Here is a 22,383-nt window from a genome sequence, read left to right on the forward strand (position 1 = left end):
AAGCCTGTAATCCCAGCACTTTGGGAGGCCGAGACGGGCGGATCACGAGGTCAGGAGATCAAGACCATCCTGGCTAACACTGTGAAACCCCGTCTCTACTAAAAAATACAAAACACTAGCCGGGCGAGGTGGTGGGCGCCTGTAGTCCCAGCTACTCGGGAGGCTGAGGCAGGAGAATGGCGTGAACCCGGGAGGCGGAGCTTGCAGTGAGCTGAGATCCGGCCACTGCACTCCAGCCGCGGCGACAGAGTGAGACTCCGTCTCAAAATAAAAAATAAAATAAGGGAAAATGTTCACAGTATATTAAAACAAACACACACCTCATTTTATATATAAATGATCCCAATTTTCTTTTCTTTTTTTTTTTTTTTGAGACAGGGTCTTGCTTTGTCACCCAGGGTGGAGAGCAGTGGTGCAATCATGGCTCACTACAGCCTCAACCTCCCAGGCTCCAGCAATTCTCCCACCTCAGCCTCCCTAGTAGCTGGGAATACAGGTATGCACCACTGTGCCCAGTTAATTTTTGTATTTTTTTGTAGAGACAGGGTTTCACCATGTTGCCTAAGCTGGTCTTTAACTCCTGGGCTCAAGCAATCCACCTGCCTCAGCCTTCCAAAGTGCTGGAATTAATAGGCATGAACCACTGTGCATGGTCACTGACTCCAATTTTGTATATGCAAAATTGTACTTTTGAGATAGGATCTTGCTCTGTTGCCCAGGCTAGAGTGCAGTAGGACAGTCATGGCTCACTGCAGCCTTGACCTCCTGGGCTCAAGTGATCCTCTCACCTCAGCCTCCATAAGTAGCTGAGACTACAGGTGTGATCCACCGTGCCCTGCTACTTTTTAAATTTTTTATAGGGATGGGACCTCACTGTGTTGCCCAGGCTGGTCTCTAACTCCTGGGCTCAAGCAACCTTCCCACCTTGGCCTCCCAAAGTGCTGGGATTATAGGTATGAACCACTGTGCCTGGCCAAAATTGTATTTTTGAAACGCTTAATTTTAGCCAACAGATTTTCTTGTTATTTTCACAATTCCACAAATAAATAGATAATACTTTTATCTATTTATTTTAGTAGAGACAGGATCTTGCTATGTTACCTAGGCTGGCCTCAAGCCACCCTCCTGCCTTAGCCTTCGGAGTAGCTGGGACTACAGGTGTGCACCACTGTGTCTAGCTTAACATATTACCTTTGTGTTTCTGGAGACAGAGTCTTGCTTTGTCACCCAGGCTGAAGTGCAGTGTTGTGATCTCGACTCACTACAACCTCCGCCTCCCAGGTTCGAGCGATTCTCCTGTCTCAGCCTCCTGAGTAGCTGAGATTACAGGTGCCCACCATCATGCCTGGCTAATTTTTGTATTTTTAGTAGTGATGGGGCTTCACCATGTTGGCCAGGCTGGTCTCAAACTCCTGACCTCAGGTGATCCGCCCAACTTGGTCTCCCAAAGTGTTGAGATTACAGGTATGAGCTACCATGCCCGACCACATATGACTTTTAATTCAGGGGTTATTAAAACAACTTGACCTCAAATTTGGAAGCTTCATAAGATTCTAGCTACAGAAACATAGCTAAAGGCTGGAAAAGGTGGCCCATTCCTGTAATCACAGTGCTTTGGGAGGTCAAAGTGGGAGGACTGCTTGAGGCTAGGGGTTCAAGGACCAGCCTGGGTAACATGTAGAGACTTTGTGTCTACAAAGAAGAAAAAGAAAACAAACAAAAAAAATTAGCTGGGCATGGTGGTCCATGCCTGTCATCCTAGCTACTTAGGAGTCTAAGGCAGGAGAATTACTTGAACCCAGGAGTCTGAGGAAACAGTGAACTGTGATTGCACCACTGCACTCCAGCAGGGGTGACAGAGTATAACCTTGTCTCTGAAGAAACAAGAAACAAACCAAAAATCCACAACAAACCCAGCACTTTGGGAGGCCAAGGTGGGTGGATCACGAGGTCAGGAGATCGAGACCATCCTGGCTAACACGGTGAAACCCCATCTCTACTAAAAATACAAAAAATAAGCCAAGTGTGGTGGCGGGCGCCTATAGTCCCACCTACTCGGAAGGCTGAGGCAGGAGAATGGCATGAACCTGGGAGGCGGAGCTTGCAGTGAGCTGAGATTGCGCCACTGCACTCCAGCCTGGGCGACAGAGCCAGGCTCCATCTCCAAAAAAAAAAAAAAAAAACCCGCAACAAAATACATGGCTAACATGGACATGGAAGCAACACCTACAAGTGAGTCCTAACAGTGAAATGTCAGGTGAAAGAGCTAAAAGGAGGGAAACAACTCTTTCCCCACTATCATCTGCCAAATCTATAAAATGCTACTTACCATTTGGATGAAACATTTTGGATAAAAACCTAACAGTTGGTGGTTTATTTGGATATTCTTCAGAAAATTCTATTACTAGTTTAAAAGTACCTAGAGAGAAAACAAAATAATTATAGTAAAGACAAGCATGACTTTTTAATCTCTTCATCAATTCTCAACGGCATACTGGTTTTTGTACAACCACATAAAAGTTAGTATGTCAACTTTGGTTCGGCACACAAAACATACTAAATATACTCTATTTATGTTAGAATGATAGCACGCAGCATTGGCAAGCAGTTGGGGAACAAGCACATTCATGTTGCTATTGGTGGGAGTGTTAACTGTCATATTTTTGGAAGGCAACTAGGCCTTAGCTACCAAGATTTAAAATGCATATTTGAAGAACTACAAATAGTTTATTATAGCTTAGAATGACGGGTGGTCAAAGGATTTTGAGAGGGGCTGACTACCACATGGCAAAGGACGCTCCCAGGAGGTGGAGGTTGCAGTAAGCCCAGAAAATGCCACTATGCTCTGGCATGGGCGACAAAACAAGACTCCATCTCAAAAAAAAAAAAAGTTTAACTCAGAAAATCTTCATTAAAAATAACTGTAGCCGGGTGCGGTGGCTCATGCCTGTAATCCCAGCACTTTGGGAGGCTAAGCGATGGGCGGATCACCTGAGGTCAGGAGTTGGAGACTAGCCTGGCCAACATGGTGAAACCCTGTCTCTACTAAAAGTACAAAAATGAGCTAGGTATGGAGGTGCCTGTAATCTCAGCTACTGAGGAGACTGAGGCAAGAGAATCGCGTGAACCTGGGAGGCAGAGGTCGCAGTGAGCCGAGATCGCACCACTGCACCCCAGTCTGGGTGACACGAGCGAGGCAAGACTGTTTCCAAAAAAAAAAAAAAAAAAAAAGTAGGTTAAACTGCAAACCCATTACACATAATATAAATTAAAATTATATTTCTCCCCAAGTTGGTGGTAAGTGTAAGCATTGTTTTACATATTTGCAACTGTCTCTTTAATGATTAGTTTAACAGAAGACTGCTGGATTCTCTTATCTGCTTCTACACTCAATCTATCCACCTCCCGGGTTCAAGCATTTCTCCTGCCTCAGCCTCTGGAGTAGCTGGGATTACAGGCACACGCCATCCCGCCTGGCTCATTTTTGTATTTTTAGTAGAGACGAGGTTTCACCATGTTGGCCAGGCTGGTCTTGAACTCCTGACCTCAGGTGATCCGTCCACCTTGGCCTCCCAAAGCGCTGGGATTACAAGCATGAGCCACCGCGCCCGGCAAAAAAAGTAGTATTTTAATAGCTTTTTCAGGTAACCGTAGCTATTCTGTTTTGATATACCAAAGAAATGGTAGTTCTTTTAAAGGTTTGCTGCAATATAGAATCTGAAATTATTAGTCAACTTTTTGTACTCAGTTACATTAAAATCTGTTCATTTCACATATGTTTTACCCATTCATGGTTTTGTATTATTACTCCTGGGACATCTGCAAAATATTGGGTGACTCAGCTTTACAGATCTTCCAAATGTTGCCATATTCCATTATATACTATCAAAAAAATCACAACAGGTAACACTACCCACTAACATCAAAAAGTAACTATCAGGAAACTGTCATTTTATCAACAGCAACAAATATCTTCAGTCGTTATCCTTAACCTAACAACCCACTTAGATCTCCCCCCACTTTTTATTTTTATTTTTTTTGAGATGGAGTCTTGCTCTGTTGTCCAGGCTGGGGTGCAATGGTGCAATCTCGGCGCGCTGCAACCTCTGTCTCCCAGGTTCAAGCAATTCTCCTGCCTCAGTCTCCCGAGTAGCTGGGATTACAGGTGCCTGCCACCACACCAAGCTTATTACATCACTTCTGAGATTATGTCTGCCATATATTCAAACCTGAATAACCATAGCTTATCTGTATTTTCAAGTAAAAATGTTCCATGAAAAAAGTTCAAATTGCAACTTCAACAACTGCAGAAGTGCTTTTCTTCCAGACAACTATCATACTATGACATGCAGAAGTGCTTTGTTCATCTTACTTCCTATCATACAGAATATTAAAAAGACAGATACTTGGTTGGGCATGGCTCATGCCTGTAATCCCAGCACTTTGGGTGACCAAGGTGGGCAGATCACCTGACGTCAGTAGTTTAAGGCCCCAGCCTGGCCAACATGGTGAAACCCCGTCTCTACTAAAAATACAAAAATCAGCCGGGCATGGTAGCGCATGTCTATAATCCCAGCTACTTGGAAGGCTGAGGCACGAGAATCACTTCAACCTGGGAGGCGGAGGTTTCAGAGAGCCAAGACTGCGCCACTGCACTCCAGCCTGGGTGAGAGGGCGACACACACACACACAAAAGATACTCAAGGATCCAGAGCTTCCTAATACTAATAAAAATGTCTTTAAATTAAGAAATTAAGAAAAATTGGTAATTTAAGACAGGGTCTCACTCTGTCGCCCAGGCTGGAGCACAGTGGCTCCATCAGGGCTCACTGCAGCCTCGACCTCTCGGGCTCCAGTGATCCTCCCAAGTAGCTGGGACTAAAGGTATGTACCACCATGCCTGGCTAATTTTTTGTAAAGAAGGGCTCCCCCAGGCTGGTCTCAAACTCCTGGGCTCAAGTGATCCATGATCCACCTGCCTAAGCCTACCAATGCGCTGGCTATACAGGTGTGAGGCACTGCCCCTGGCCACCTGGCATCTTTTGTACCTCTTTCAACTCCTTACCCCCACCTACAGATAATCACTGATAACAGTTTGATATATAACCCTTTAACATAGACACACATGCATATATGTATTTACTAAAAATGTGATGCTACAACAAACATTATCCTGCAGTTTTTTTGTCCTCTTAAGACAGTATGTCCAAATCTACCTTATTCTTTAACAGGTACATATTCCAGAATCCAGATACATCATAATTTGCTTAACAATTTCTCCTACTGGACATTGAGATTACGTCCTTACAAACAGAGAATTATCAATATTCTCGGATAAATATTTTTGATGGATTAATTCTGAAGTCATTTTGTTAATAACAAAGCTGTTTAATACTTTCTTAAAATCCAATACTATAATTAGGAAAAGTCTAAGTACCTGGTTAAAATCAATTTGATAAGCTCAATTATAAATACGTTATTAGAACTCGTTTCCCATTTTCCTCGCCCCGATGAAAATACGCAACCTGAGATGCCAAAGATTATGCAAAATGGTAACTACTTATGGGTGTTAAATGCTAGTAGTACTTGAAACTACTGGCAGCTACGTATGTTTATGAAAAAGTTCAACTCAACACCCTGTCAAGTATCAAAGATAACAAAGTAAAACAGCATGATTTACTCTTCTGGTGTTCACCTCAGAGATATCTTTATTAAGGCCACCTAAATTTAAACTATTCTCAACATAAACATTGCCATCTCGCCTTACAGTTCTACACGAAACCATTAAAGTAACCTTTAATACCGGTTACGAATGGAGGTGACCAAGCTGCTGTGGGAAAAAGTCCCTTATAAAGTATAAATTTTCCATAGCTTTACTTTTAACTTGGCCTATTAACCACAGAAAATGGCTTCAAGTAGATAATGCTGGTGTTACAATTTTCTACCAAAAAGTAACCTCATAACACTATAGAAAACATAATGAGTATGACTTACCATCTTCAAAAGGTGTCCCTTCTGGTCTGAAAACAAGAAGATTTCTGATTAAAAGAAGTTTCTCATTCTGCTTTTTCTTGATTTTCAAGAATGGAAAGGATAAACTCCAACAGAAAAAGAGGGACTCATTCTGATGATTTGTAGAGTTTTAAGGTAGAGTTTAATAACACCTTAGCCCTGAATTTTCAAAGACCCAGGCATAAAGTATAACTTTCGTTCTAAGCTTTCTTTTAAGGTGGTTTTACGAAACCAAACAAAAAAACTTGCCCATAATTTTAGCACAAAAAAACTTTCATTAATACTGACCAGTCATTTTGTACATATGTATATTCTTTTTTTTTTTTTGAGACGGAATTTTGCTCTTGTCCCCCAGGCTGGAGTGCAATGGCACATTCTCGGCTCACTGCAACCTCCTTCTCCCAGGTTCAAGCAATTCTCCTGCCTCAACCTCCCGAGTAGGTGGGATTACAGACGCCCGGCTAATTTTTATATTTTTAGTAGAGATGGGGGTTTCACCATCTTGGTCAGGCTGGTTTTGAACTCCTGACTTCAGGTGATCCACCCGTTGCAGCCTCCCAAAGTGCTGGGATTACAGGCGTGAGCCACCACACCTGGCCTTAAGTATATTCTTAAGAGGGAAAGTCATCTTTTCATTTTACAGCAATAAGAAGTAAAGCAATACTCTAGTTATGATGCTAAACCCAAGTGTCCTGCTTTCCAATGGAGCCACAACTTTTGTTCAAATAGGCTAAGCATAGCTGATGTCACCAAAGAGCCAGATTTGTTTGCTCAGATCCTTGCCCCCATATCCCAATTTCATCTTTCCTAAGCAGCAGCATAAAGCTAAATTATTACTTGCAAGGCATATTCAGGATCTCAAAGCAGCAGCAGGATAATATCCTGAAGGTGCCATGTATTTAACTCAGATTCAGAAGTACTTTATGAGGATGAACTTCACTCATTTTCCACTAGTCTTTAAATGTAGACTCCTGTAGCTGATTCTGTAGTGTCAGAATTCTGTTTATCAGCATATTCCTTTTACTTTTTAATGCAAAACTTTAGTATCAAAGGAATGAAAGAAAAAAATAGATCAAGTCTAGAAAACCAAAGAAAAGCATAAGGAAATTTTAAATTAAAAGCATATATGCAATATATATAGTACGTAAAATTTACAGCTGCTTCTCAAATGGCTGCATTCGTTATTTCACACTGGGCTGTGAATCATTTTCACTTAAATTCTTGCAGCAGTGGAAGTTCTTAATATTTTTGGTTCCAAACCTTTTAACATTTGAGATGAGAGCATTTGCATAATAATGTTTCATACAAAGTAACTTATTGTTTCTCGTTTATTATTCCATCCCATTTAGTTTTGAGTAGTATCTTAAAAGTGAAACCCCAAGTGATTATAAAACCATATGTAATAACATCAAACAGCAAATAAACTTTGTATAACTGCTGCAACTTTTTCCTTTTTTTTTTTGGAAAGCTGGCCGCCCAGGCTGGAGTGCAGTGGCACACTGCAGCCTCAAACTTCTGGGCTCAAGCGATCCTCCTGCCTCGGCCTTCCAAGTAGCTGGGCACCACCATGCCCAGTTAGTTTTATACTTTTTGTAGAGACGAGGTCTCTCACTATGTTGCCCAGACTGGGCCAAAACTCTTTTTTTGGTGGCGAGGGGACAGAGTCTCACTGTCTCACTATATCGCCCAGGCTGGTGATGAACTCCTGGGCTCCAGTGATCCTCCCAGGCGTTGAGCTACTGTGCTGGGCCAAAACTCTAATTGAAAAAAATTTTTTTCTAATTTATCTTGCAGTTTTAGTCCTTAAGATCTCTCATTCCACCTCAGTTTCTTTTCCTAGACAGTTGTTATATGTTCACTTTTCTTAAAGATTCAGCACACACCTATTATTTGTTAAACCTTTCAACTCACCCAAATATAACTGCATTCCACTGCATGATGTTGTTTTCAGATGGTGCGCCACTGACACCCACAGGTGGGTCCTCTTGTAACCTAGAAATCCAGCGTTGTAATTTAAAAATTTGAACATCAAGACCACTAAGGAGGCCACATAAACACCGACAGACACTACACCATCTATTTTGAGACACAGACTAACTCCATTTCCTTGTTATTGTGAACTAAAAAGAACCATGTGACTTAGATATATTAACTAGGTATATATACTTATTAAATACCTCTCCAAATTACCTAAAAATCCAAAAGGCTTGAGAATCATCCCTCTTTCAATATTATCAAGATTATCTCTTCAAGAATTGATGTATATATATAGACTGTCCTCTTACACCAAAAAAAGTTTAAAACCTCAAAAGCAAGTAATATTTTTACAGAACCATTGATTTTGCTGCTCTAAACATGCATGTGTATCCTAACCACGGCTACTTCTGCAAAATGGCTACAAGAAAAAAAAAAAAAGCAAACCTCAGTGTAAACACGAAATGACTGAAAACACATTAAACTAGGAAACTAGTATTAGGCAGCAGATTTACTCTATCCCTTTTGCTTCAAACAGTAATGGCTTTAAAAAGTAATCAGTAGGTTTTCCGCCAGTCCCTATTTTAAAGGCTCTGCACTAACATCAAATCTACCTCTCAAATCAGGAGACTCAATACAAGGCTTTCCAACATTCGTCATAGTCAAATTCTTGTAACCTGCAGATCTCTGGATAACTACAAAAGGTGCCATGTATTCAACTCAGAATTAAGCAGAGCATTACAGTAAGGAGCCAGGGCGACAATGACATGAACTAGTTTACTATCTGAATTTTAGTCATGAGTACTAATCAGATACACTGATTTCAAGCTTTAGAAAAATGACTTTTGCACCAAAAAGGGCATCTCCTTTCAGAGACTGTAACCTCAATTTAAAATGCTACATTATATACACACACAAATACATATGCAGTTGTTTTCATGGGGCATCATAATTTGCAACTAGTCCACATAAAAAAAAAATGGGTTTTAATCAATCTCAAGCAAATTAGGCCACCACAAACAGAAGCCTTAGAAGAATTGCACTGCTTGACGCCTACCTTTAAATGGCTAAGAGAAGCTACGAATGAATTAAATAAGTTGGCCAAATCCAAATGCCTCACATAAGCTTTATAATAACTGAGAGGTGACTTCCTGAGCGACAAATCTATGTTTTTATGCTATTTTGTTCAATTAGGGTAGGTGTCCCCAGAAAAAATTTTAAGAAAAATGTGCAGAATATCAAAATGTTTTCTCACTTATTTTTTCTATGTCTCTAAGTATCCAATAAAAGGTAAACTAACGGAATAATCATTTTCTTCCTCACAACCCCAATACCTCCTAACAAAACCCTATTTTATTTACCAAAGGAGGCCCAGGAGTATCAAATTAGCGCCAGTCTAAGGGAAGGCATTTTTCCAGACTCGGGAGGCTATAGATAGGGCTTTCTTCACCAGCCAGATCTGAGTTCCAGAAGGCACTGGCAGCCGGGGTGGCCAGCTCTAAGGTCCCAGATCTCTAAGTCAGTTCCCAAGGTCCTTTCAGGCAGGCGGGGACAGAGTCGGGTTTCGGGGATGGGTTAACCTCCGGGCCTCACGCACTGGACCCCACCCTCACGGCAGAAATGGAAAGGACTGGCGGGGGTGGGGGGCTGGGGAGGTTCGCCCCAACTCGGCTCCTCGGATAAGACTGAAGGGCCATGAAACAAAGCTGACTGGTGCTGCCGGAGAACAAGCTCCCGCGGGAGCTCACTTTGAGGGGACAAGAAAGGGGCGCCGCAGGGTGCAGGGGCGGGTGGATGATGTCTGATCCCCCGGACGAGACGCCGGGCAGCTGGCCGAAATGGGCAGCAGGGAACCCTAGACCAGTCGATCGACATCGTTTTACTTTTTGGGGGGAGGGGAAGCAGTATCGAAATTTCTTCGGGCGCCAGAGCGAGCCGCAAGGATAAGGAGAGTAGGGGCCGAGGTAGGACCCGGCTTCCGCCAGTCCCGCTGGGCCCACAGCCGGCCCTCTGAGGGTCACAAGGGGAAGGTGTCCGGGATCCACGCTCTGCAGCCCCGCAGCTTTGAGGGGCCGTCATCTATGCGAAGCTGAAGGTCCTTACCGCTTGAAATCCCGCATAAGCCTCCTCCTGGCCGGGGTCGACATGCTCCGCAGCTGCCCCGCGGTCAGTCTGAAAGAAAAGAGTCCCGCGCAGCCCCCCCACCCCCCGGCGCGGCGGCCGAATCACTGTGGATCGCCGCTGCCGCCGCCGCCGCCACCGAGACTGACAAACAACCCTGCAATGACGTCTCCCTCCGCCGCCTCCGGATCCCTCCGCCCTCCGCCGCTACCACAGAGTGAGTGCTGGGGAGGAGGGGCAGGACGGGGAGCGCACGTTCCCTGAGCCCTTCAGCGGGGCGTGGTTCTTCCTCGGCTTCCTGAAGTGATCGACAAATTTGTGCTCTCTGTGTTCAGACTAGAGGTTGTGGATTCAGAGACCACGAAACCGGCACACTATCCTGTCTGCCTCCCCGTCTCTAGTTTAGGCTCGGCGGGGTGGAGAAAGAGAGACGCATCCGGGCCAGAGATTTCAGGGAAAGGAGGTGGGATGATGTAAGATCACGTGACTGCCGCGGCCTTGTCAACAATCCACCCCTGAGGGGGAGGGGGAGAAGTATCTAGAACCACGTGTCCCTGTGACGCGTTTAGAACGGGTCACGTGAGAGCCTCGCCTGGATGTGAGTTTCGGCCAGGTCTGTGAAGCGGGTCTAAGAGGGTGAGGGCTGGATACACACCTTTATTAGTTGTTTTCGGTTTATCACAGGTATAGAGACATTACCCAAGAGGTCGTGGGAGGATCAACAGCTTGTTTTGTTTTCTTTAAACCAGGACCAAAAAGAACTCCCCTCTGGTTGGTTCAGTGGCTTATGAACTCTGGTACTTGGGGCAAGAAGAGAGAGGATCGCAAGATCTTCTAAGGCAGCATTGAATACTGAGGGCCACACTACAAAATCCTGAAATGGTTCCTTGAAGCTACCAAATAGTCTTTCTGCTTTGCAGTGGGGTTTCTAGTATTGGAAATTCTGGGCAAACATTAAAGGATGGTGTATTATGCAGTTTTTCCTTTCTGGGTCTGCTTTCAATTGAAGATATGTGTCAGAGTCCGGGGACTTGCCTATCGGGGGGAGTGCCATTGTATTTTAAGAATGTGGGGTGCAGTCTTCCAAGCATATCAATGAGTGGTTGGTTGTCAAAGAAACCTACAAATATGATTCATATCTGGGGGAGAGCTCCGGCAGACATGAGTGAGGGTTATATATCTAGCCTGAGACAACTTCAGGGTTTTTACACTAGCAAGAAAGGTGCAAATGGGCGAGAAGTGCCCCCCCACCACCAGGGGGTCCAGAGGTGTTGACCTCCCACAGACCTTGAATATTTTTTGTAGTCACTGTCCTTCCCTCTATTGCTTTTAATTCCTACCTTCAGGACTTTGTTATACTAAGGACTCTGAGTACTTTTGTATCCATTTGGGGAATTGTTCAGTTCAACAGGTAAAGGGAGGGTGGAATGAGGACCTTAGCATTCCCTCAACCTTGCCCCTAGTTCCATGGAAGCAGAGTTAATTTTTCCGATTTTCCTTGTACCTTTCTTCAAACCCTGAATTCTCTCTGCTTCCAGTGACTGCCTTGGTGATCAGGTTAGCCAGGCCTAACTCCTGATAGGTCCTGTTAGACGTTCACAATGTGTTTTCTAAGTTAAAAGCTGAATATTCTTAATGTTTTTGCTTTTCTGCCATTGCAGTCCTAACCCTTCCAATAGCAAAGGAGGAAGACACAAAGGTAGGGTTACATGGAGAAAAATGGTAAATAGAAACTGTATCTTAAAAATGTCTCTCATGAGCTGGGGCATTAGCTCATGCCTGTAATCCTAACACTTTGGGAGGCCAGGAGTTGAAGACCAGCTTGGGCAACATAGGAGATCCTGTCTCTACAAAAAGTAAAATTAGTCAGGCATGGTGGCGCACACGAGTAGCCCCAGCAACTCAGGAGGCTGAGGCAGAAAAATCAGTTGAGCTGCAGTGAGCCATCATCATGCCACTGAGACCCTGTCTCAAACCCTGCAACAACCAAAAAACCCTTATAATTTATCAGTCTAGGCAGTCACCGAAAGCAGAGACAGAATTCGGGGTTTGAAGAAAGGGAGGTACAAGGAAAGTGGGAAAAGTTAACCCTTTCTGGTTCCATGGAACTATGGGCAAGATTAGGGCAATGCTGAGGTCCTCCTCCTGCCTCCCTTTCCCTGTTGAGCTGAAGAATGGATACAAAAGTGCTGAGTCCTCCTGACACACCAACAAAGTCCTGATGGGAACTGGAGGCAATGGAGGTTAGGAATTCAGTGACTACAGGGATTTATAATTGTTTTGGAAACAGTTTATTATTTTCCAAAATGAATTAACACTTTTAATTCAGTGAATGTGCATCATAAAGTCTTACAGCTGTATATTAGCAAGAATCACTGGCCGTTCTGGTTAACCAGGCCTGCCATAACCTACTTGTAGAAGGAATAATTTTAAAGCTATTAATTGTATGCTGTTATCAATTCTGTAGCTCTGGATTATGAGTTCATTGAGGGTAGGGACTCAGTTTGGTTCATCTTTGTCCTGGGCAATTTTTTTTATTTTTTGAGACAGAGTCTTGCTCTGTCACCCAGGCTGGAGTGCAGTGGTGTGAAGAGGGCTCACTGCAGCCTTGACCTTCCAGGCTCAAGCAATTCTCCTTCAGCTGCTCAAGTATCTGGGACCACAGGTGTGCACCAGCACACCCGGCTAATTTTTTGTAGAGATGGGGTTTTGCCCTGTTGCTCAGGCTGGTCTGGAACTTCTGGGCTCAAGTGATTTGCCCACCTTGGCCTCCCTTGGATTACAGGTGTGAGCTACTGTGCACAGCCTCCTTGCAAATATTTAGCCCACAGCAAATAATATGCTTACACCAAGTTTGAACCCACTATAAGATTTACTATGACATTCTTATTTATAGAAGGTGTTTTATATTGTGGTTGAATAACTTTCTCTTTTTTTTTTTTTTTTTTGAGACGGAGTCTCACTCTGTCACCCAGGCTGGAGTGCAGTGGGGCGATCTCCACTCACTGCAAGCTCTGCCTCCCGGATTCACACCATCCTCCTGCCTCAGCCTCCTGAGTAGCTGGGACTACAGGCGCCCGCCACCACGCCCGACTAAGTTTTTGTATTTTTTAGTAGAGACAGGGTTTCACCGTGTTAGCCAGGATGGTCTCCATCTCTTGACCTCGTGATCCGCCCGCCTCGGCCTCCCAAAGTGTTCAGATTACAGGCGTGAGCCACCGTGTCCTGCTGAATAACTTTCAAATAAAAGACAATTCTGAATATTTTGAGTGATCAATGAAAACGATGACCACTTCTCCTTTCTCTCAATATAAACTGTAGCAGCATAGAAAACTTGAGAAGCTTCAAAAATACTAATTTATTTACCCTATCTCAATTAAATCAGGCTCTCTGGTGTTTGGGCAGGGGTGTGGATGTAGGGGTTGGGTTGGGAGTTGCTTTCTAAAAGCTCTCCAGGTGTGATTTAAATATGCATGCTGGGGCGGGACACACCGGACTAGAATTTATTAAGTAATGCCTTTCCTCTTATTTAGCGGAAGCATGGCCAGATTTCGCTTTTCACATTTAACTCATTTTATAGAAAAAAGCAAAGCCCTGTTCAATGAAGAAAGCACTCCCTAGGCACTTGCTCTAGTGATTTGGTGGTTATTTATTAGGGGTTGTCACTCCAGCTGAACTCTATGTCTACTTAAGCAGCACTGGCCTTTATTTCTGTGCTCTTGTATATGGTGAAACCCTTCGAATTACTTGTTTTCCTAGAGTTTGACACGTGGTGAGGGAGGTTTTTTTCTTTAAAAAAGATTGCTAGCAGTTGGAAAAAATTTAAAGGCATATGGCAGGTGTTCAAGTTTTTGATTTAAGAACCATCTTGACCCGGCGCGGTGGCTTACGCGTGTAATCCCAGCACTTTGAAAGCCTGAGGCAGGCGGATCACCTGAGGTCAGAAATTCGAGACCAGCCTGGCCAACATAGTAGAAACCCTCTCTCTACTAAAAATACAAAGCCGGGCGTGGTGGCGCACGCCAGTAATCCCAGCTTCTCGGGAGGATGAGGCAGGAAACTCACTTCAACCCGGGAGAAGGAGGTTCCAGTGAGCTGAGATCGGCGCCACTGCACAACTATCTCAAAAAAGCAAACAACAAAAAAAGGCGGACCCTCCCTATCCCCATTCAAAAGCAACGTTGTGAGGAGGCTCAGCTGTGACAGCGATCTCTACTCCCCTCCCCCATTCCCAAGCGCAACACTCTTCCACCCTGTGCTTACCCAGAGCAGGTTTCCGTTTCTTCTCACTTCCCCTTCCGGGTCAGGACCCTGCCCATGTTCCGGTCTTGCGCACGAGGGCTAGAACGCCGCAACTCTGCCGCCGTTTCCATGGTAGCGAGTGGCCGGATCCTTGCGGGGCTAAGCAACAAAGTAGTATCAGTGTTCCGTAGCCCTACTGGAACTACGCAGAGCCAGGCCAGCGGGACCACAGAATGGGCTGAGGCGGCGGCGGCCCTTTGGATAAAATCGACAGCGGGACGTGGGGCGTGACGCCGGTCCGGCATCCTAGGAAGTCTGGTTTGAGTTGAGGGCGGGACCAGGCTTTTTTTTAGGACCTTGGGCATGATAAGTGGGCGACTGCAGTAGTGCGGGATCTATTGGATAGGAACATGACAGGAAGTGTGGGGACTCCATGCTTGGTGGATGGTGACTTATAGTGAAGTAATCTCTGTGTTGATGGGCATGACCGAAACAGGAGGAGTACCCGTTAAGTTCTGGTGAAAGTTGGAGCCTCAGAAGGACACCTTACTCAAGCAGTCTTTGGTTCCCAAAGACAAAAAGGCTCAGTGGAAAAGATTCCTTTTTTTTTTTTTTTTTTTGTAATGTCTCTATATTTGAAACTATGGGTTTATTGTGGATATGCATTATCTAGTTTGAATAAATAAAAGTATAAACGTTTAACATTTTCCATTTTCTTTCTTTATTTCTATAAAGTAGTAAAAGCCCAGCTTGAAAATGGAGATGTATGAAACCCTTGGAAAAGTGGGAGAGGGAAGTTACGGAACAGTCATGAAATGTAAACATAAGAATACTGGGCAGATAGTGGCCATTAAGATATTTTATGAGAGACCAGAACAATCTATCAACAAAATTGCGATGAGAGAAATAAAGTTTCTGAAGGTTTGCTTCTTTTGCCTTAATCATCTAAGTCAAAAGAAAAATTATTATGGAATAAAAAATTGCATAAAAATATTTTAGTTCACACGTGTACTGATTCATATTATGTAGAAACAAGTGTAATACGCTATCTTGTCTACTTTTTGTAATTTTATAGTGATACAAGATATATGTGTTTTGGAGTATGTAACAAAAGCTATGCCAATATTGTTTAATAATTATTCAGAAATATTCAAGTATAATAATAAAAATTTCTGCTTTGTGCAAGGCATGGTGCTAGGTACTGAGACTATAAGGAGGTGAAAGATAGTTCCTGCCCTTAAAGACTTCTATAATTTAATCAGAAAGGAGAGTATATAAAAAATCATACTGAATAAAAAGTGGCTCATAATAAATGCCAAGGAATCAACACAAAGTCCTTTCCCTGGTAGGGAAAGTTTTTCTGAGGAACTGGGACATGAATTTGGCTTTGAAGGATGTGGAAGGTTTAGATAAGAGGGAGAAGCTGTTGTGTTCTAGGTTAGAGGAACAACATAAACTCAAAAGAGACTAAAGAAGGACAAAGGATAAAGGGCAAAGTGGAAAGGACAAAGAGCAAAGACATTTGCCTGTAGAGTTTTCTGAGCAGAATTGGAAAGAGGTATATTAGAACAGTAAATTGGAAGTAGATTTTAAAGTCTTTTAGGCTAAGGAGTCAAAAACTTGATTTTGTAACAGGTGGAAAGTCAGTGAAGGTTTTGAATTCAGTGTAAAGAAATGTTGTAAATTTTAATCTACCCCTATTGTGCAGAATAGATTGGAGGACTAAGAGTAAAAATAGGTCTGTAAGGAGTTCAATTCAGGAATTTTGGGAAATGTTTGAGGGCCCTTGCTAAAATGCAGCAATGTGAATGGAAAGTAAAGTTACAACATGCTGTATTGTAAAAAAAGACGTGAGGCCGGGTGCAGTGGCTCACGCCTGTAGTCCCAGCACTTTGGGAGGCCGAGGTGGGTGGATCACCTGAGGTCAGGGGTTCAAGACCATCCCGGACAACATAGTGAAACCCTGTCTCTACTAAAAATTAAAAAAAAAAAAATTAGCCAGGCATAGTGTCACGCCCCTGTAATCCCAGCTACTTAGGAGGCTGAGGCATGAGAATCGCTTGAACCCAGAAGGTGGAGGTTGCAGTGAGCCGAGATCACACCACTGCACTCTAACCTGGGCAACAGAGTGAGACTTCATCTCAAAAAAAACAGACATGAAAGAGTGTAGAAGACTATAGAAAGACTATAGAAGACTATAGAAAAAGTATAGAGTCAAAGGTCTCTTTGAGGTTCAGTGATTGCTACAATTGATAGAAATACGAAAGACTCAAAAGAGACATGGTTTGGGAACTACTTTGATTTTAGAAATGTTGAATTTGAGCTGACAGGAGTACATTTAAGTAAAGATGACCAGTAGGCTTTTAGAAATGAGGAACAATATCAGGAGAGATCAGGGAACAAGATAGAATCCTATGTCGGTGTGACGGTTCAACCCAGGGGAAACAACTGAGGAGTGTGGAGAAAGGAGCATTAACATTCCTTGGGGTCTGGGTAGAAAACTAATGATTTAAAAAATATTTAAATAAGTATATATTCTATTTATTGGAATTTATTTACATCCTTTAAGGTTTATGATCTTGACGATATAGTATAGCTGTTTTATATGCCACATGTTCTTGTTTGTCTTTATCTGATACAAAAATAATATTTTCTTCTTTCTTTGTAAGTCTTTATGAGATATGATGGATCAATTTGCTTACTTTCTCTTTTTTTTTAGAAATGGAATCTCACTCTGTTGCCCAGGCTGCAGCGCAGTGGCATGATCATAGCTCACTGCAGCCTCCATCTTCTTGGCTTAAGTGATCTTCCTGTCTTGAATCTGTGAAACAGCTGGGATTACAGGCATGAGCCACTGTGCCTGGCCTAATTTGCAGAAACATTTTAGGCGTCTGTGGATTATTAGAATGGCTCTACGCTGTGGCTCACACCAGTAATCCTAGCACTTTGGGAGGCCGAGGCGGGCGGATTGCCTGAGCTCAGGAGTTTGAGACCAGCCTGGGCAACATGATGAAACCGTCTCTACTAAAATACAAAAAAATTAGCTGGACATGGCAGCGTGCACCTGTAGTCCCAGCTACTTGGGAGGCTGAGGTAGGAGAATTGCTTAAACCCGGGAGAAGGAGGTTGCAGTGAGCTGACATCGCGCCACTGCACTCCAGTCCGGCTGACAGAGTAAGACTCTGTCTCAAAAAAAAAAAAAAAAATCAGCCGGCCATGGTAGCAGCTGCCTGTAATCCCAGCTAAACAAGAGGCTGAGGCAGGAGAATCACTTGAACCCGGGAAATGGAGGTTTCAGTGAGCCAAGACCATGCCACTGCACTCCAGCCTGGGCAGCAGAGCAAGATTCCGTCTCAAACAAACAAATAAATAAATAAATAGAACAGCTCTGTTTCTAGACAATGAAAAGTTAGTCAATAAAGATGTTATGATTTTGTGAAAGATATCAGTTCCTGTCCTGATGACCTAAAACGTAATAATACTATAAATAAGGCAATTGTGTACTGTGAATGAAAATCTGATTAGAAGGAGATTTTTTTCCCCCAAGGCAGTATCTCTTGCTCTTCAACTGTTGCAGTTAAACTGATTATTTTTTTTTCTACTTAATCATTTTGTAAAACTAACCAGTATGTGACAATACAGAGATGAACTTGAGTGTGTATTTTACTGTAACAACTGTTATGCAGATAATTTTGAGATACCCCAACTATTGTCATTGGCTTTTTGTTGTTGTTGTTGTTGTTGTTTTGAGACAGTCTTACTCTGTCGCCCAGGCTGCAGTGCAGTGGCATGATCTTGGCTCACTGCAACCTCTGCCTCCCAGGTTCAAACAATTCTCATGCCTCAGCCTCCAAGTAGCTGGAATTACAGGCATGTACGACCACGCCCAGCTAATTTTTGTATTTTTAGTAGAGATGGGGTTTCGCCCTGTTGCCCAGGCTGGTTTCGAACTCCTTGCCTCATGTGATCCGCCCACCTCAGCCTCCCAAAGTGCTGGGATTACAGGTGTGAGCCACTGCACCTGGCTCTCATTGGCTTTTTATAGGATTTTAAATTTGATGTAATCTAATTCCACTAGAGAGATTTCTTGGAGTAGTTAATATTCTTAGTCTAAAAATCTTGTCATAATGACTTAATTCAAATTACCTTTTTTTTTTTGGAGACAGAGTTTCACTCTTGTTGCCCAGGCTGGAGTGCAATGGCGCAATCTCAACTCACTGCAGCCTCTGCCTCCTGGGTTCAAGCGATTCTCCTGCCTCAGCCTCCCGAGTAGCTGGGATTACAGGCGTGGACCAGCATGCCGAGCTAATTTTGTATTTTTAGTAGAGACAGGGTTTCTCCATGTTGGTCAGGCTGGTCTTGAACTCCCAACCTCAGGTGATCCGCCTGCCTTGGTCTCCCAAAGTGCTGGGATTATAGAAGTGAGTCACTACGCGCAGCCCAAACTAAATTTTTGTGCTAGAATTTCATTAAATAAATTGCAGTTCAGGTAATTAGTGAGAATATCTGTAGAAAAGTTGTCTAGGAATGGAGAAAAACAACTTGAAGAGGGGTACTAGAGCATTTCTAGGAATTTCATTTCACAGTTTATCTGAGTAAGTACTGTACCTATTTCCTCATCCCTGAATGAATCTTCTACAATGCTTATTCATATTACCCTTTCCCTACTTTTACTGCTTTTGCCTTTAAAATAAAGACTGGACAGGAAACCAGTAATTTTCCTTAAGTAGAGGATTAATACTGTAGTGTCCAAAAGCAGTCAATTCCTTTTTTTTTTTGAGACGGAGTTTCACTCTTGTCGCCCAGGCTGGAGTGCGATGGCATGATCTCGGCTTACTGCAACCTCCATCTCCTGGGTTCAAGCGATTTTCCTCTCTTAATCTCTCTAGTAGCTGGGATTGCAGGTGCCCACCACCACGCCGTGCTAATTTTTGTATTTTTAGTGAAGACGGGGTTTCACCATGTTGCCCAGGCTGGTCTCGAACTCCTGATCTCACGTGATTTGCTCGCCTCAGCCTCCCAAAGTGCTGGGATTATAGGCGTGCACCACCATGCCCAGCCAGCAGTCAATTCTTTTCACTGCTGCCAGTGTGCTATTGCTGCAGCACTCTGGCATCTTGCCAAGCAGGGAAATTTGGAGCAAAAAGGAAAGGAATCTGGTGTTATATTTTGGATGTTTTTCTCTAATCATGTTTTAAGGACTTTAATCTCTTCATTAGTTACAGAGAAGTAGAAAAATTGACATTGTGTTATTGGAATAAAGGCAAATATATTTTCGTAAAGGTATAGTTTTCTAGAGCTAGGAACAGTGGCTCATGCCTGTAGTCCTAGCAACTTGGGAGGCTGAGGCAGGAAGATCACTTGAGGCCAGGAGTTCAAGACCGGCCTGGCAATATAGCAAGATTCTTTCTCTTAAAAAAACAAAACAAAACAAAACAAAAAACCTTCATTCTTAGCTAAATGAACACATATTCTTGAAAGTTTGAACAAAATGGTTACATATTTCAGAATTGATTATAATTAAGTCACTGTGATGAAAAATAGAATAAGTAGCATACAATATTAAGTCTCATTTGTTTCCTAAGCTGATACATGGACATCATTTACATTTTAAAATTATTTTAGCAATAATTGTTACCAGTCTAAAAAGGTGGTTAGTTGTTTAATAGAAGAGTAAAGACAACGAAAAAGCGTTTACCCACAAATAATTATATATTTATGTAAAGTTTCTGTGGTTATAAATTGGTAGTTCACATATCTGAAGATTTTGTATATATTTTGATGTTCTTTTGTTATAGTCTAATGAATTTATGATGCCCCCTAGAACTTACGGTTTACTTTCTAGAGTTTAGGATTAAAATTAGAGAATAATTAATTTATATAAATTCAGATCACATACTTAATCGTGTTGAAATCCATGCCCATTTGAAAACATAAGGGCCTTTTAAATTTTGGGTGTTAAATTTAACCACAAACCAAGTTTAAAAATAGCAGGATATCTCTTAATAGAATACTGTTATAGTACATTAAATTATTTTAATAAGCAACTAAATACCAACTTGAAATAAAGTAATATATCTCACTTTGTCTTATAAATATTGATTATAAAATGGATTAAAATTTTCTTAAAATAGGAATGGAAGCACATTGGTTGAAAAATTTCAGTTGAAATGCATGGAACATAGGCTGGGCATGATGGCGCACACCTGCAATTCCAGGATTTTAGGAGGCTGAGGCAGGAGGATCACCTGAGGTCAGGAGTTCGAGACCAGCCTGGCCGACATGGTGAAACCCTGTTTCCACTAAAAGTACAAAAATGAGCTGGGCATGGTGGTGCACGCTTGTAATCCCAGCTGTTCGGGAGGCTGAGGCAGGAGGATTGCTTGAAATGGGATGGCGGAGGTTGCACTGAGCCAAGATTGTGCCACTGCACTCCAGCCTGACGACAGAGCAAGACTCCATCTTAAAATAAAAAAAAATAAAAAAAAAAGAAAAGGAAAAAGAAATGTATGGAACAAAGCTAAAAATATTCCTGTTTCTTTTCAAAATTTATACATGTTATATGTACAAATTGTTAGGCTTGAAATAATTAAAAATTTGTGTTGTTTCTTTTGTCACTAGCAATTTCATCATGAAAACCTGGTCAATCTGATTGAAGTTTTAGACAGAAAAGAAAATTCATTTGGTATTTGAATTTATTGACCACACAGTATTAGATGAGTTACAACATTATTGTCATGGACTAGAGAGTAAACGACTTAGAAAATACCTCTTCCAGATCCTTCGAGCAATTGAGTATCTTCACAGTAATAATGTAAGTGCTTCAGAATAAGCCAATTTGTAGGATGAATATGAATCATAAGTGCTCCTTATACATTGTTTTATTTTTATGAAGGTGGCTAACAGTATTTTTCTATACAATAATAATAGACATCCTGAAAATGGGGATCGGGAATAGGGAGCACTACCTTTTGGTTGCAGAACCAAAAAATATTGAGCACTCAGTAATTGCAACTATAAGGCAGACCAAGTATGGGATGGTAAAGGCAGTATCAATAATTATGTTTAGTAGAATCAGTAGTCAGCTGGGGCACTATTATTAGAGAAAGTATGTTAAAGCATTGGAAGTCAGGTCTGTGGCTTAATGGAGAGTTGCTCATATAAAGGGAGGTTTAGCGAGACTCCACCTCAAAAAAAAAAAAAAAAAAAAAGGAAGGTTTCGCGTTGGGAACTGGAAATTAGGCCAGGGAAATAGCAAGTAAATGTGGAAGCCGTTAGGGGAAGAAAGGAGATATAAAGTGGCTGAGCTGTGTGAAGCCTTGTCATTTAACTTATGAAAAATCAAGGAAGAGGAAAGATCATAGCTATTCTGGTTTTTAGTGTTGACTTTAGCATTGGCTTGTAAGCTTTTAGCTCAGCAGGTTTTTTATTTGTTTGTTTGTTTTGTTTTTGAGATGTTTTGTTTTTGTTGCCCAGGCTGGAGTACAATGGCGCGATTTCGGCTCACCGCAACCTCTGCCTCCCGGGTTCAAGCAATTCTCCCGTCTCTCCTTAAAACATCTTGGTGTTTGTCCGAGATGATGGTGCTCCTCCTTTATCAACCACCACACCTGGCTAATTTTTTGTAGAGATGGGATTTCACCATGTTACCCAGGCTGGTCTCAAACTCCTGGGCTCAAGTGATCTGCCCGCCTCAGCCTCCTGAAATGCTGGATTACAGGTGTGAGCTACTGCACCTGGCACAGATTTTTTAAACGATCAAATTAGGTACTAAGTATAAAGCATTTAAACTGTGTCAGGCACATTTTAAATGCTCAGTAGATAGTGCTGGTAGGCTGGCCACAGTAGCTCACACCTCTAATCTCAGTATTTTGAGAGGCTGAGGCAGGAGGATCACTTGAGCTCAAAAGTTCAAGCCCAGCCTGGGCAACATAGCCAAGACCTTGTCTCTACTAAAAATAAAAAATAAATTAGCTGGGCATCAGGCATCGTGGCATGATACTGTACTCCCAGCTACTTGTGAGGCCGAGGTGG

General features: G+C 42.6%; 3 protein-coding genes across 7 annotated transcripts in view; 2 read left to right on the forward strand and 1 right to left on the reverse strand.

Moving 5' to 3' along the window:
* Positions 1-10,274, reverse strand: part of UBE2B (ubiquitin conjugating enzyme E2 B) — a 19,400-nt gene extending 9,126 nt beyond the window's left edge. The window contains exons 1-4 of the mRNA XM_017871979.1: positions 10,090-10,274; positions 7,924-8,004; positions 5,995-6,020; positions 2,330-2,419 (exon numbers count right to left, since the gene is read on the reverse strand). Of these exons, the coding sequence (XP_017727468.1) occupies positions 2,330-2,419; positions 5,995-6,020; positions 7,924-8,004; positions 10,090-10,133 (241 nt within the window). The 5' untranslated portion in view covers positions 10,134-10,274. The remainder of the gene's footprint in view (positions 1-2,329; positions 2,420-5,994; positions 6,021-7,923; positions 8,005-10,089) is intronic.
* LOC108529561 (probable pathogenesis-related protein ARB_02861) lies at positions 10,096-13,097 on the forward strand. Of its 5 annotated transcripts, XR_001885571.1 has the most exons (3): positions 10,689-10,743; positions 11,769-11,806; positions 13,059-13,097. XR_001885571.1 is itself a non-coding variant. In XM_017871980.1 (2 exons), the coding sequence occupies exons 1-2, from the start codon at positions 10,132-10,134 to the stop codon at positions 10,943-10,945; spliced, it is 282 nt and encodes a 93-aa protein (XP_017727469.1). In that variant the 5' UTR covers positions 10,096-10,131; the 3' UTR covers positions 10,946-11,761. The 5 variants fall into 5 exon arrangements, 1 of the variants encoding a protein (XP_017727469.1); XM_017871980.1 differs by lacking the exons at positions 10,689-10,743; positions 11,769-11,806; positions 13,059-13,097 and adding exons at positions 10,096-10,324; positions 10,857-11,761; XR_001885570.1 differs by lacking the exons at positions 11,769-11,806; positions 13,059-13,097 and adding an exon at positions 10,857-11,761 and having other exon boundaries at positions 10,633-10,720.
* A 1,454-nt stretch (positions 13,098-14,551) lies between these two features.
* The window catches only part of CDKL3 (cyclin dependent kinase like 3), a 52,852-nt gene continuing 45,020 nt past the window's right edge, over positions 14,552-22,383 (forward strand). Inside the window, 4 exon segments of the mRNA XM_017871976.1 lie at positions 14,552-14,645; positions 15,085-15,270; positions 20,971-21,011; positions 21,013-21,163. Coding sequence (XP_017727465.1) covers positions 15,106-15,270; positions 20,971-21,011; positions 21,013-21,163 — 357 coding nt within the window. The 5' untranslated portion in view covers positions 14,552-14,645; positions 15,085-15,105.

This window comes from Rhinopithecus bieti, unplaced genomic scaffold (genome assembly GCF_001698545.2).
Source record: "Rhinopithecus bieti isolate Rb0 unplaced genomic scaffold, ASM169854v2 scaffold_5889, whole genome shotgun sequence".
In the NCBI taxonomy this organism is placed as follows: domain Eukaryota; kingdom Metazoa; phylum Chordata; class Mammalia; order Primates; family Cercopithecidae; genus Rhinopithecus; species Rhinopithecus bieti.